At 53.0% G+C, this 14,354-nt stretch overlaps 2 protein-coding genes across 3 annotated transcripts in view; one reads left to right on the top strand and one right to left on the bottom strand.

Moving 5' to 3' along the window:
• Positions 1-1,052: 1,052 nt before the first annotated feature.
• On the bottom strand, positions 1,053-5,131 carry RPS14 (ribosomal protein S14). Of its 2 annotated transcripts, none has more exons than XM_062188844.1 (5): positions 5,020-5,131; positions 3,187-3,337; positions 2,561-2,722; positions 1,953-2,029; positions 1,053-1,167 (listed from the first exon to the last, which is right to left on the bottom strand). In XM_062188844.1, the coding sequence occupies exons 2-5, from the start codon at positions 3,333-3,335 to the stop codon at positions 1,100-1,102; spliced, it is 456 nt and encodes a 151-aa protein (XP_062044828.1). In that variant the 5' UTR covers positions 3,336-3,337; positions 5,020-5,131; the 3' UTR covers positions 1,053-1,099. The 2 variants fall into 2 exon arrangements, with proteins under 2 accessions (XP_062044828.1, XP_062044827.1); XM_062188843.1 differs by having other exon boundaries at positions 4,976-5,034.
• NDST1 (N-deacetylase and N-sulfotransferase 1) overlaps positions 5,114-14,354 on the top strand; it is a 90,922-nt gene continuing 81,681 nt past the window's right edge. The window contains exon 1 of the mRNA XM_062188840.1: positions 5,114-5,499. The gene's annotated coding sequence lies outside the window, so the exon portion shown is untranslated. The remainder of the gene's footprint in view (positions 5,500-14,354) is intronic.

Below are 14,354 nucleotides of genomic sequence, written 5' to 3'. Positions count from 1 at the left end.
CAGCAGTGGCCCCTAAACGAACCAAACACAAGACCACAGAGCAGCAGATTACGTTCACATAGAAATGTCCAGAATAGCGGAGTACTACCGGGGGTTGGGGTGACTGCCCCATTGAACTGTCCACTGTCCACGCACTGTGTGCCCCGTAGGCAGGTATCTGCTCATTTTGTTGGCCATATGAAGGAGCTAACAGCAGCACCCTCTTCTCCAGTTTTTAAGCAGGACCCAGAGCACCTGCCTTCATCACAGCGCCGCTCTGGGCTCAGGCCCTTCCCATGCGCTCATACCATCATCAGAGCTGCCCTCCTGCCATCCCTCCGCCTTAGAACTTTAGCTCCTAGCCTCAGCGCCTTCTCCTCCCCACCTCCTAACCACAGCAGTCACAGGGCACCATGGCAATCCTCTGCAGGAACACTCAGTACCATCTGGTGCTGAGTCCTTGGAGTTGGCTCCAAGCTTCCGGAAGGCAAGAACTTTATTTTTTATTGCAATGAAAATAGGACTTGGTGTGTATTTGTGGGGCGACTGAATCTTTAGGTACTTTATGTACTGACGGGGAACAAGCGCCAAGATCTGCCAAGTGAAAAGAAGCAAACGCAGCAGGGCAAGCTACAATTGTGCACAGAAGGTGTGGGGGGAGCACAGCCACCCACACGTGTGTATATTTGGCACCGGTCTGGAAGGCTCCTCTTCTGCTCGGGCCACACTTCATCAACAGCTCCCACTCTGCTCGGGCTCTTTAAGAATCAGCCCGTTTTTAGAACCAACATCACCACTTTCAAAACAAGGTCTCCAAGGCCTTGGTCCGGTCCGGATGACCGAGGTGAGGTAATGCCTCGGCAGCACCGGCACCTCCTCAGGCAGCCCGTTCACAGGACCAGGCGGCCTCCGTCCCCATCAGGGGCTGGCCCAGTCCCTCTTCTCGGCGCTCTAAAGCAATGCACACTGACTGCTGCTTTACAGGCACCTGGGGCCCGGTCAACCCAGACAGGAGGAAGCAATCAAAAACCCCTGGGTGGCTGCTACATGAAGAACACAGACTACAGGACGGCTGACACGATGACAATTTATTAACAGAAAACAATCTGGGGAGTCCTGTTTACAGGCGGCGACCACGGCGACCCCCCTTCCTGCGGGTGCTGTCGGAGGGGATGGGGGTGACATCCTCTGTGGGAACGAAAAGAAGCCATCAGTGCCTGGAGCTAGAGGGGGATGAGCCCAGGCCTCTCCAGGCCAGCGGTCTGCACAAAGAGCACTGAATCCTGCCTTGTTTGGTACAAGAACCCCAGTCCAGCACAGATGAAGGGGAAGCGGCCTCATCTGTGACTCCCTCCATTTTCTGATTTGCTCCCCACTTTCTAGAAGGTGAAACAGGCTCTGAGACGGTGTGTACGGTCAGAAGACCCGTCCAGGTCTCTGCCTTCCAGCCCGCTCACTCTCCTGAAGACAGACCTTCTCTTCAGCAGATAAAAGGAGCTTGGAAGTCAGGACTTTAGGATGAGGGGTCAGTACACACTGCTGCCACCTACACAGAACAGGGCTGGGAGCTACACGGGGCCAGGCGACCACAGACTGAGGGTGTCAGTGGCAGCTACTACCTGTCCCCTGCCACTTCTGGCCGCTACAGCTAGCATGCTGCATTAGTTGCAGGCAGAGAGCAGGGATACAGAAGTCCCGCAATGCAAGAGACGGCCACACAAATGGCAACAGCAAGGCCCGGGACACGCTGGGAAGGATTCCTTTCCCCTTCCAACCTCAGCACCAAGCAGTGTGCGGTAGACTCAGGAATGAAATGAGCTGCCCCAAAGCAGAAGCGCAGGGCACAGAGCCCAAGAGAGACCAATCTCACTGCTAACAGCAGACCAGGCCCTGCACCCACCAGGCCCATCACATGCTTTTGGGGTTCAAAGTTTCAAAACAAATCCAAGCATTAACTAAAGCAGGGCACTTACCAATTCGTCCGATTTTCATACCCGAGCGGGCAAGGGCTCTGAGAGCCGACTGGGCCCCAGGTCCAGGGGTCTTTGTCCTAGGAAATGAAGGTTTAAGTTTAAAAGTCTTGGTCAAGTCATGGGGCGTTCTCTTGCCTAAGATTCCACAAACATCTGGGTCAGGGATCCACGGTCAATACTAAAGGTTTAGTGGGCCACTAACAGTTTCTGTTGCACATTTCACGCCACCCTCTCCCTCACTCATGACCAAGTTTACTATCACCAAGCGCTTTCCCCTGCAGTATTCTTGCTGGAAGTCTCCCATTTCCTGGTTTATCATTTAAGCTTAAGGTCTATGTCATCACCAAAATTTGCCACAATTGGAAAACCACACACCTGTTCTACTGTGGTGTTTAAAACTGGGACGCCCCCCACCCGCCTAGGTGCCACACACAGGCAGTGAGTACTTGGTATGCAGCGTGTACCCATAAACACAGGAGTTGCTTGGGGGTAGGAGAGTGTGCTAATTAAACACACTTGTGTTGACGGTCACAACTGAAAAGACCAAGGCCCACATCGCCCCTCTGGATGCCCTGGTGCTGAAGCCTGGCCCCAGCCTTGCGACCTACCTGTTTCCTCCTGTGGCCCGGAGCTTGATGTGGAGGGCGGTGATGCCCAGCTCCTTGCACCTCTGAGCTACATCCTGGGCGGCCAACATGGCGGCGTATGGCGAGGACTCGTCTCGGTCGGCCTTCACCTTCATGCCGCCAGTCACTCGGCAGATAGTTTCCCTGCACACAAATGCACAGTTACTTCTTCTCATCCGAGGAGAACTCACCGAGTGCTTATGCTGTCCAAACAAGCAAAGAGCACCACAGCTCAAGTGGGGCAGACGATGACAGCCAATGCGAGCACGAATCCCGACCCGACAAGACTGTGCAAGGCTCTGCTTTCATGGGTCTCACAGCCTAGCGGGGCTGGAAGACTCAAGACAGCCAAACTGTTATTAACACCATATTTTTATTTATTTCTGCACTTAACCATCAAAATTACCCCATGAGTTAGTCACCAGTATTCGCTTTATGAATGAGGAAATGAAATCAGCATGAGTGATAAGTCACAAAACCTTGCTAATGGCCATGTGAACCTGTACCCAGGGCGGGCTTCCAGTATTCAAGGACTACCTGAAAAATGAGAAAGTTCCAAGAAACAGGGGGCTTAGCACCCTCCTCCTGTAACTCCAGCCGGTACTCACTTGCCAGAAAGATCAGTGACGTGGACGAAGGTGTCATTGAAGGACGCGAAGATGTGGCAGACACCAAAGACATTCTCCCCCTCAGCCACCTGCGGCCCAAGGCTGATGACCTGTTCCTCCTTCTTTTCCTTCCCCTTGCGAGGTGCCATTGCTGAACAGGAAGACAACTTCAGGATTAATAAGACAAAAGCTACCAGAAACCCCTTTCCCTGGCTGTCAAAGGAAACTCCAAGTTTGCTCCTGGGTCTCCGTTTCCCCTCCACCCAAGGCTGGGCTCTACTCTCATCTCTGCCTCACTAAACCCCAATTCTCCCTGTACTTAGGGGATGTCACCTGATGGCTAAAAAGCCCAGCACAGCAGCCCAAGAGCATCTGTAAAATCCTCAGCCAGGGGCCTCCAAAATATACACAGCACAAGCACTTACTGGGTCACTGCACACCTCCAGTCTGAACAACCGCTCTGCAAGCCTACGCCTCTCTCCGGGCCTCAGTTCCCCACAAAGAAGCTGAGGAACCTCTGGTGAAGTCTAGTGATTTGCTCAGGGCGATACAGCCAGTCAGGTGCGAAGCACAGAGCAGAACCTGCTCAGGAGGCCCGGCCCAGGCAGCACTTCCACTGCCAGCAGGGCTCTGGGTCTCCCGATCCCTGGATACTATTCAAAGGTTAGGCTCATCAGTTTGCATTACGAGATTGGGGGACACACAACTCCTGTGGGTAGTCAAAGACTCAAAGATCACAAAACACAGGAAGGCCAAGGGCACTGCCTGAATCCTGCACCAGCTCCCCAGTGCAGCATCCGAGGGCCCCTCATGGGCACAGCCCTCAGGCCTCATCTCCTACAGCTCCCCTGCTTCTCCAAAAACCAACCTAAAAGCTCTTCTTGGGGAACTGATCTCCTGACACCCTCCCACAACCGTTTAGAGCCAAATTCTTACATTTTCACTAGCACCAAAAAGGCAACGAAACATGTCTGTCAGAAAGGCTATCGGAAAAGATCCATTCCAGAAACTCAATACTGAGTAACCAAGTGCAGATCTCCGGTGGACAACGTTAGCGGCTTCCACCCACAAACCAGAAATCGCCAGCACCACCCGAGTACTGCGAAGGTGCCGCAAGGGTCCACGTGGAGAAGCCTACAGGGTCGAGCAGCTTTCATGAAGGATGCGTGAACCACAGCCACGGGACTAACTACTGGCTGATGCCAACCGGCATTTCTGACCTCAACGTCGCCCAGCAGTGGTGACCAGAACCGGCCTCTCTAGTTATCAACGCGTGGCGGGGGACATGCAGTCCCTACCTTCAATTTCTGCCTTCCAGGGACTCGCCCCGAGTGCCTACAAAACGCAACGTGCGTGACCCCGTGCCGGCGTCCCCACAGCATTCATTCCCAAGGGTCCACAAGATCGGTGCTACCGTGATTCCCATTCACCAGGGAAGGAGACAGACTCAATGAGAGGCGCGGGCAGGGGGTACCCGGGAGGAAACTCAGTCCAGACCAGAGCTTCCAAAATCCGCAGGGGCCCAACTCCCCTCACCACGCTGTGCGGGTGCTCAAATGTGGGTAAGGCAGAGGCTCCGGATCCAGACATTAAAGCTGGATCCACACGCACCCCCTAACCCCATAAGCTCCTCCCTGAAATCAGCCGGCCGCCTTCCGACACACGGCGCAAAATCGACCCCAGCCGGGGCGGGCTCCGGGTCGGCCGCTAGCGCGTCTGTCCCCCGCCATCTGGCCCGGTCCCCGCAAATACACCTCCAACCCAGCGCCTCTAACCCCGCCGTGCCTACCAGCCGCAGGATGGAGCTCGATTGCCCAGGCCGGGAACCCTTACCTGCGCGTCTTCGCCGGACTCCACTACCGGAAAGAGAGGGAAGGAGCGGGAGGGGCCACGGATCACTTCCGGGACCCGGAAGTGTACCTCCGGGGTCACGGGGCGAGGTGGCGTCCCCGAGCCAGAGCGGCTCCCGGAAGACACCGCCTGTGTGTTTTCTGAAGAGATTAAGGCTGCCCTAGGAAAAGACGTTTAACTTAAGAGACAGCGAAAGGAGGCAGAGGGCTGGGCGTCGGTGCGAGCAGGTTTGCCTACGCGACTGCACGCAGCCGACACGTCCTCCGGGCGAGGCGGGCCCGTGCCCCAAGATGGCGGTGGCGCGGTTAGATGACTTCCGCCGTCGTGACTCCGAACTGACAGCCTGGGTGCTGCAGCGCGCCTCGTGGTGCGGAGGGGAATAGCAACAACAAAGCGCCTTAATCGTATCCCTTTCTCCTACTGTGTACTTGGCAAAATAAGAAAATTTATCTGCTAATCTGGGTAAGCAGTTTATATATGTTGCTTCCTTTCATTCTCACATTATCGAACAGATACTGATTTCTCGTTTACGGATAAGAGCTGCTGAGCTGACACATTGGTGGTACATTTGGGATTCTGCCATTGAAGCCCGTGTAGATGGAAATATAGAGGAGCTGAGGCGTGCACGTAGCGGAGATGGGCATCTGTTACAGATACAGACGCACATACGTATATACATATGCATATGGAACATCTATATATGGAACGTATGCAGCGCATAATAAATCAGCGACCATGAGGACCAGCGCTGTGGCACAGTGCCTTAAGCTGCCACCTGCCATGTTCCTGTCCCGGCTGCTTCACTTCCGATGCAGGTCCCTGCTGGTGGCCTGGGAAAGGCAGGAATATGGCCCAGGTGCCTGGACCCCTGACACCCCTGTGTGAAACCCAGAGGAAGCTCCTGCCACCTGTCTTTGGCCTGTCTCAACCCTTCTGTAACTTTTTCAATAGATAAGTAAATCTTAAAATAAAACAGAAAAAAACTATTCCCTAAATTGAGCTGAAGTCATTCAGAGAAGGGTCAGTTCCACAAAAAGCTGTATGCTATTCTGCATGATTCACATTTATTTTTTTAAAGACTTTATTTGAGAGGTAGAGTTACAGCAGTGAGAGGGAGAAACAGAGAGAAAGGTCTTCCATCTGCTGGTTCACTTCCCAATTGGCCGCAATGGCCAGAGCTGCACCGATCTGTAGCCACAAGCCAGGAGCATCTTTCGGGTCTCCTACATGGGTGCAGGGGCCCAAGGACTTGGACCATCTTCTGCTGCTCTTCCAGGCCACAGCAAAGAGCTGGATTGGGAGAAGAGCAGCCAGGACTAGAACTGGCACCCATATGGGATGCCAGCGCCACATGCAGAGGATTAACCTACTGAGTCACCGCACCGGCCCCTATTTTTTTTTTTTTTAAGATTTATTTATTTATTTGAAAGAAGTACAGAGACAGAGAGATCTTCTGTCTGCTGGTATCTCCCCAAAAGACCGCAGCAGCCAGGGCTGGACTAGGCCGAATCCAGGAGCCAGCAGTGTCATCCGGGTCTCCTATGTGAGTGGTAGGGGCCAAAATACTTGCGCCATCTTCTGCTGTTTTCTCAGGCCATTGGCAGGGAGCTGGATCAGAAATGGAGCAGCTGGGACTCGTCCATGTGGGATGCCAGCGTGGCAGGTGGCAGCTTAACCCTCTACACCACAATGCCAGCCCTGGGAATAGTTTGGTTTTGTTTTTTAATATTTATTATTTATTCATTCGAAAGGCAGAGTTGCAGGGAGAGAGAGAGGTAGAGACAGAAAGGGATATCTTCCATTTGCTGGTTCACTCTCCAAATGGCCACAACAGCCAGAGCTGGGCCAGGCCAAAGCCAGGAGCCAGGAGCTTCTTCCAAGTCTCCCATGTGGGTGCAGGGTCCCAAGGAGTTAGGACATCTTCCACTGTTTTCCCAGGTACATTAGCAGGGAGCTAGATTGTGAGTGGAGCAGCTGGGACTTGAACTGGGCGTCCATATGGGATTCCAGCATCGCAGGCGGAGGCTTAACCCGCTACGCCACAACACCAGTCCTGGAATAGTTCATTTTTAAAAATGCAGTGTGAGAGCAGGCATTTAGTATTTTGGTTAAGGTGCCTGCATCCCACATCAGAGTCCTTGAGTTCAGTTCTGACTCTAGCTACTGACTAACGTAGAACTTGGGAAGCAGGCCGGCGCCGTGGCTTAACAGGCTAATCCTCCGCCTTGCGGCGCCGGCACACCGGGTTCTAGTCCCGGTCGGGGCACCGATCCTGTCCCGGTTGCCCCTCTTCCAGGCCAGCTCTCTGCTGTGGCCCAGGAGTGCAGTGGAGGATGGCCCAAGTGCTTGGGCCCTGCACCCCATGGGAGACCAGGAGAAGCACCTGGCTCCTGCCATCGGAACAGCGCGGTGCGCCGGCCGCAGCGCACCTACCGCGGCAGCCATTGGAGGGTGAACCAACGGCAAAAAGGAAGACCTTTCTCTCTGTCTCTCTCTCTCACTATCCACTCTGCCTGTCAAAAAATAAAAAAAAAAAAATAAAAAAAAAAAAAAAAACTTGGGAAGCAGCCATGATGGCTTAAGTGGCTGTCACCTATGTGGGAGACTTGGATTCCTACTGCCTCCTGGCTTTGGTCTAGTAAGTTTATAGAAAAATGAAATTAAACGATAACTGTACGTTTTAGATGTAGTGTCTTTTTTTTTTTTATTATTCGGGCGCCAGCGGGGCCGAGGCCGCATGGCCCGAAGGACCGGGGCCGCATGGCCCAGGGGACCGGGGCCGGGGCTTGGGCCGGGGGCCGCGCCAGCTGCTGCACCGAGGCGCGGGACGCTAGTGGCCGCGGCTCGGCAGCAGGGCCGGGCCGGGCAGGGCTGGGCTGGGCGCCGAGAGTCGTGGCCCGGCCTGGATGTGAGGCCGCCACGGAGTCCAGATGTAGTGTCTTTTTTCCCCCTTTATGAAAGTAATTACATGGCTGGCGTTGTGACATAGTGGATTAAACTGCCTCCTGCGATGCTGGCATCCCATATGGGTGCCAGTTTGAGTCCTGGCTGCCCCAGTTCTGATGCAGATTCCTGCTAATGTGCCTGGGAATGCAATGGAGGATGGCCCAAGTCCCTGGGCCCCTGCACTCACGTGGGAGACTTGGAAGAAACTCCTGGCTCCTGGCCTTGGTTTGGCTGAGTTGCCATTGCAGCCACTTGGGAAGTGAACCAGTGGATGGAAGATTCTCTCTGTGTCTAACTCTGCCTTTCAAATAAAATAAATATTTTTTTTTGACAGGCAGAGTGGACAGTGAGAGAGAGAGACAGAGAGAAAGGTCTTCCTTTTGCCGTTGGTTTACCCTCCAATGGCCGCTGCGACCGGCTTATCTCGCTGATCCGAAGCCAGGAGCCAGGAGCTTCTCCTGGTCTCCCATGCGGGTGCAGGGCCCAAGCACTTGGGCCATCCTCCATTGCACTCCCAGGCCATAGCAGAGAGCTGGCCTGGAAGAGGGGCAACCAGGACAGAACCAGTGCCCCAAGCAGGACTAGAACCTGGTGTGCTGGCGCCGAAAGGCGGAAGATTAGCCTATTGAGTCACGGCGCCGGCCAAAAATTAAATATTTTTTTAAAAAGTAATTATAGGGGCCAGCACTGCAGTGTCAGTATTCCATATGGGAACCAGTTTGAGTCCCAGCTGCTCCACTTCCGATCCAGCTCTCTGCTGTGGCCTGGGAAGGATGGCCAAGTCGTTGGGCCCCTGCACCTACGTGGGAGACCCGGAAGAAGCTCCTGGCTTCAGATCTGCTCAGCTCCAGCTGATGCGGCCATCTGGGGAGTGAACCAGCGGTGGAAGATCTCTCTTTCTGCCTCTGCCTGTCTGTGACCCTGCCCTTCAAATAAATAAATAAATCTTTAAAAAAAAATTAAGTGCAGAGACTGGCATTGTGGCACAGCATTTTTTTTCAAGAGGTACAGATGAGGAATTAAACACTGTTGGTGTCTTTTTTCAGGATTCTCTCTCTTTTTTAAAGATTTTTTTAAAAAATTATTTATTTATTTGAAATTCAGAGTTACACACAGAAAGAGAAGCAGAGAGAGAGAGAGAGAGAGAGAGAGAGAGAGAGAGACAGAGGGAGAAAGAGAGAGGTCTTCCATCCAATAGTTCACTTCCCCGTTGACCGCAACAGCTGGAGCTGTGCTGATCCGAAGCTAGGAGCCAGGAGCTTCCTCCAGGTCTCCCACACAGGTACAGGGGCCCAAGGACTTGGACCATCTTCTACTGCTTTCCCAGGCCATAGAAGGGAGCTGGATCAAAAGTAGAACAGCTAGGACTCAAACCGGCGCCCATATAGGATGTCGGTACTGCAGGTGACAGGCTTACCTGCTATGTCACAGTGCTGGCACCTAAAGATTTATTTATTTATTTGAAAGGCAGTGTTGCATAAAGAGGCACAGAGAGAGAGAGAGAGAGAGAGAGAGAAAGAGGTGTTTCATCCGCTAGTTCACTTCTCAAATGGCTGTAACGGCTGGAGCCCATCCAGAGCCTGGCCCATCCAGAGCCAGGAGCCAGGAGCTTCTCCTGGGCCTCCCACATGGGTGCAGGGGCCCAAGGACCTGGGTCATCTTCTGATGGTTTTCCAGGCCATAGCAGAGAGCTGGATCAGAAGAAGAGCAGCTGGGTCTCAGACTGGTGCTCATATGGGATGCCAATACCACAGTAGGTGGCTTTACCCGCTGCAACACAGCACCAGCTCCAGGGTACTGCGTTTTTTTCTAAAGATTTATTTTATTTTTTAATTTTATTATTTATTTATTTATTTTATTTTATTATTTATTTATTTACAGAGAGAGGTAGAGACAGAGAGAGAGGTTTTTCATCTGCTGGTTCACTCCCCAGATGGCTGCAATGGCCCAAGCTGTGCCGATCTGAAGCCAGGAGCCAGGAGCTTCTCCTGGGTCTCCCATGTGGGTGCAGGGGCCCAAGGACTTGGGCCATCTTCTGCTGCTCTCCCAGGCCATAGCAAAGAGCTGGATCAGAAAAAGAGGAGTATCCAGGACTAGAACTGGTGCCCATATGGGATGCTGGCGCTGCAGGTCGGGGCTTTAACCTGTTGCACCCCAGTGCCAGCCCCATGGGAACAGCATTTTAAGCTGTCACATGTGAAACTGGCATCCCAAATCAGAGCACCGGTTTGAGTCCTGGCTGTTCCACCTCTGATCCACCTCCCCACTAGTGTGTCTGGGAAAGCAGGGGATGATGGCCCAAGTGTTTGAGCCCCAGCTACCCACATGGGAAACTCAGATGCGTTACTGGCTCCTGGCTTTGACCTGACCCAGCCCCCGCTGCTGCAGCCATTTGAGGAGAGAACTAGCCAATGGAAGAGCTCTTTCTCTCTCTCGCATAAATGGCTTAGGTCCAAGTACTTGGATCATCTGCTGCTGCTTTCCCATATCAAAGCGCCAGTTTCAGTCCTTGCTACTCTGCTTCCAATCCAGTTCCCTGCTAATGAGCCTGGAGACAGCACGTTATGGCCCAAGTACTTAGGCCCCTGCCACTCTCATGGGAGACCTGGATGGAATTCCTGGCTCCTGGTTTCAACCTGGTTCAGCCCCGGCTGTTGTGGCCATTTGGGGAATGATTCAATAGATGGAAAACCTTTCTCTCTCCCTCTGCATTTCATATAAATAAATACATTTTCAAAGCATACCCCAAAGGGCCGGCATTGTGGCATAGTAGGTTAAGCATCTGTCTGTGGTGCCAGCATTCCATATGGGAGTCCATTTGAGTCCCACTTCTGATCCAGCTCTCTGCTATGGCCTGGGAAAGCAGGGGAAGATGGCCCAAATGCTTGGGCCCTTGCAGCACTTGGGAGACCCAGAAGAAGCTCCGGGCTCTTGGCTTCAGATTGCCCTAGCCCCACTGTTGCGGCCACTTGGGGAGTGAACCAGCAGGTGGAAGATCTTTCTCTCTGTCTTTTTCTCTCTCTGTCTGTAACTCTGCCTCTCAAATAAATGAATAAATCTGTTTCTTTCTTTTTTTTTTTTTTTTGAAGAGCATACCCAAAAACCCCACATCTTCCTTCTCTCGCTTCTGTCCCCGGCGACTCAGTCTCTCCCTTGAAAGCAGCAGGTCCTAGCCATGTTGTAGCATTTTAACCCTAGTGACGACTCCTTGTACATTGCAGCACTGTTTATATACTCAGTTCTCTACTGATGGATATTTAGGTTATTTCTAGAACTTGCAAGTATAAACAGATCTGTCAGGAACACATTTGTAGTATTCTTTCTCAGGATAAAGTGCTAAAAGTCACAAGAAACATGTAGTTAAAATGCTGACACGTGTGGCTAAACCATCCTCCAGAAAGTACATTTCACTTCCGTTTCGGCTAAACCCAGAAACTCCATGTGTGTCCTTGATGGCGTGTGTGCCATGAGCAGTGAGGTCAGACATCTCTTCATGGATTGCTCTGACCGTCACACCTCCGCTGTGCGTGTCTGCTTGTGTTCTGTGGGGAGGGGGAGTTCGGTTCTGGGTAGGGAGGTCCCCAGTGGCCAACGTGCGTGAGCAGAGTGCGGTGTTGTGCAGTGTGTTCCTGCTTGGCAGAAGAGTTGCACTGGAGAGTCCAGACCTCCATGGGGAAAGACTGGAGAGAACAGGGCTTGACCTTGAGGGCAGCCCACACACTGTCCCAGAACAAGTTTTTCCACAGGAGAGTCTTGTCTTTAGCCCTGAAACCATCAGTGTCACTGCTCTCACACTCCACTATGGTGACGTAATCAAGATAGTTACTGTTTCTATAGATTGTAACTAGCTGGGAGTTCCTGGGCAAAAGCTGAAGCTTTCTGGACTTTAGTTTTCTCATTTGTAATATGGAGTCACAGCCATTTTAAAGATGGAAACCGTTTATCTTTATGGGGCACCTGCTTTGTGCCAAGTGCTGGGGTACAATAATGATGGCATTGACACTGGGACTTGAAAGTAGAGCAGGAATTAGCTACTGCAGCCTGGAGGGGTGGTCTGGGCCTGAAGAACAGGGTTCGTGAAGGTGGGAAGGGGCTTGGCGAGTCATGGCAACTAGCAGGTGGCCAGCACTGCTGGGACGTCATGAGTGAGGGAGCCGGGCTGGAGAAGTGGCAGAGCCTGGGCCTCCCCTCCCTGTTCTTTGTAGGTTTTCCTTACCCCCTGGGCTCGGTGCCCCGTACACGCCGTGAGCACAGGAGTGTGCTGACTGCCTCCCCGCATCACCCGTCTCTCAGGCAGTGAGGCCTCCTGAGCACTGACCTTGTGTCTGGGGTGGTTATAAACACTTGAGGTGAATCGGCGAAAAAAAGCAGACGTGATCTACCCTCTTAAGTCTCCATCTTGGGCCACCAGTGTGATACAGCAGGTTAAGCACTGCTTGTGACACCAGTATCCCATACCAGTGTGCCAGTTCCAGTCTGCTGCTCTGCTTCCAATCTAGCTTCCTGCTGACACGCCCGGGAAGGCAGTAAAAAACAGGCCAAGTGCTTGGACCCCAGCATATGTGGGAGACCCAGATGGAATTCCTGGCTCCAGTTTCAGGCTGGCCCAGATCTGACTTGTAGCCATCTGGGGAGTGAACCAGACCTCTCTCACTCACTGTCTATCTGTGTCACTCTACCTTTCAAATAAATCAATCTTTTTTTAAAAAAAAGTTTACAACCTAGAAGAAGGCCAGAGAGAATATCTCCATGGCTTTTCTGTCGTGTTCTAAGGGGATGAGTTCTATGGAAAGAAGGGGAGTCAGGCATCGTCGAGGGTGTTGGGGGCCCGAGGAAAGGAGTGGAGCAGGTGGCAGGGCTGAACAGAGGGGCTGGGGTGGTCTTCAAGGAGAGATTGGAGTGGAGGAGGGAGAGGGGAGCCAGAGCAAGCCTTGCTGACGGAGGGAGAATCATGGCGGGCGGCGGTGGAGCCAAGGAGCAGAGATGGTGACTGACATAGTCTAGGGACAGCCAGGAGGCCAGCAGGGCCGGAGTGCGGTGAGCAAGGGGAGAGGCATGGGTAATGAGGAGCGGCCGTGATGAGAGGCCACGGGAGGGGAGTCACATAGGCCCAGTCAGCTTTGTAAGGACTTGGCCTTGCTCCGAGTGGGCCCGCTGGTGAGTTGGAAGCAGAGGACTGCAGGACCCTCACTTCCGTTTCAATAGGGTCACGATGGGTCTCTGTGAAGAATAGGCTCTTCGTGGGGCCAGGGCAAAAGCAGAAGTATGGGTGATCTTGATGAAGGGACTTTTGCCCCCAGCCTGATGAGAGATAGGAGTGGGGGCAGGTATTTGGCTTGGCAGTGAAGGTGGCGGTCAGGGCACCGCCGTTCCCATTGCGGTGTCTGGGTTCGTTCCCGTTGCGGTGTCTGGGTTCCGTGTCTGCCTGCGGCTCCCGACTCCAGCCTCCTGCTAACGCAGACCCTGGGAAGCAGTGGTGAGGGCTCAGGTGATTGGGTTCCCCTCCAGCCATGTGGGAAACCTCAACTAAGTCCTTGCCTCCTGGCTTTGGCCTAGCCCAGCCCTGGCTGTTGCAGGCGTTTGACAAGTGAACTGATGGATGAGAGCTACCTTTCTCTCTCTCTTAAATAAATAAACATTTGACAATAAGAAGAAAGAAATACACTGGTGAGTGAAACCAAGGTGGCACCATTAGAAGCAGGAAGCAGTAGTCTAACTCTGGTTGCATTTTGAAAGTATCCAACAGCATCCCCTGATAGACAAGAAGGGGGCACCTGCAAGGGCAGAGTCGCCATCAGCTGGGATAGGAGAGGCTGGCGCTAGATGAGGATTTCAGGGAAAGATCAGATATTCAGTCTTAGACCTTAGTTTGAGGTTTCTTTATTTTTCATTTTATTTGAAAGGCAGAGAGACACAGAGTAAGAGGCAGAGATAAATCTTCCATCCTCTGGTTCCCTCCAGCTAGGGCTGGGCCAGACTGAAGCTAGGGCTCAGAACTCCATCTGGGTCTCCACATGCATGTTAGGGACTCAGGTACTCCAGCCATCCCCTGCTACCTCCCGGCGTGGGCATTGGCAGGAAGCTGGAGCAGAAGCAGACAAATCAGAGCTAGAACCAGGCACTCTGGCATGGGATGCAGGGTCTCAACCACCGCACCAGAGGCTGGCCCCAAGTTTGAGATGTGGCTTTACATATCCCAGTGCAGGTGTCAGGGAGGTTGTTGGGATAGATGGATCTGGGATGCACTGTAAGTTAGGGAGTCCTGGGTCTCTAGATGGAGTGAGGGCTGAGTGCAGACACTGTTGTCAGGTTCTGCCATTGCATACTCACAGCAGGGTTCATCCTGGCCACGGAGCAGCGCTAGGTTGTTT

This window comes from Lepus europaeus, chromosome 4 (genome assembly GCF_033115175.1).
Source record: "Lepus europaeus isolate LE1 chromosome 4, mLepTim1.pri, whole genome shotgun sequence".
Taxonomy (NCBI): domain Eukaryota; kingdom Metazoa; phylum Chordata; class Mammalia; order Lagomorpha; family Leporidae; genus Lepus; species Lepus europaeus.
This window is presented reverse-complemented; position numbering and strand designations above follow the sequence as displayed.

Excerpts from the sequence above, each read along its gene's own strand:
- RPS14 (XM_062188844.1), bottom strand. The coding sequence starts at position 3,335 with ATGGCACCTCGCAAGGGGAAGGAAAAGAAGGAGGAACAGGTCATCAGC. Across the intron at positions 2,030-2,560 it reads CGGGCCACAGGAGGAAACAG|GACAAAGACCCCTGGACCTG; the intron begins GTAGGTCGCAAG and ends TTCATTTCCTAG. Across the intron at positions 1,168-1,952 it reads TATGAAAATCGGACGAATTG|AGGATGTCACCCCCATCCCC; the intron begins GTAAGTGCCCTG and ends TCGTTCCCACAG.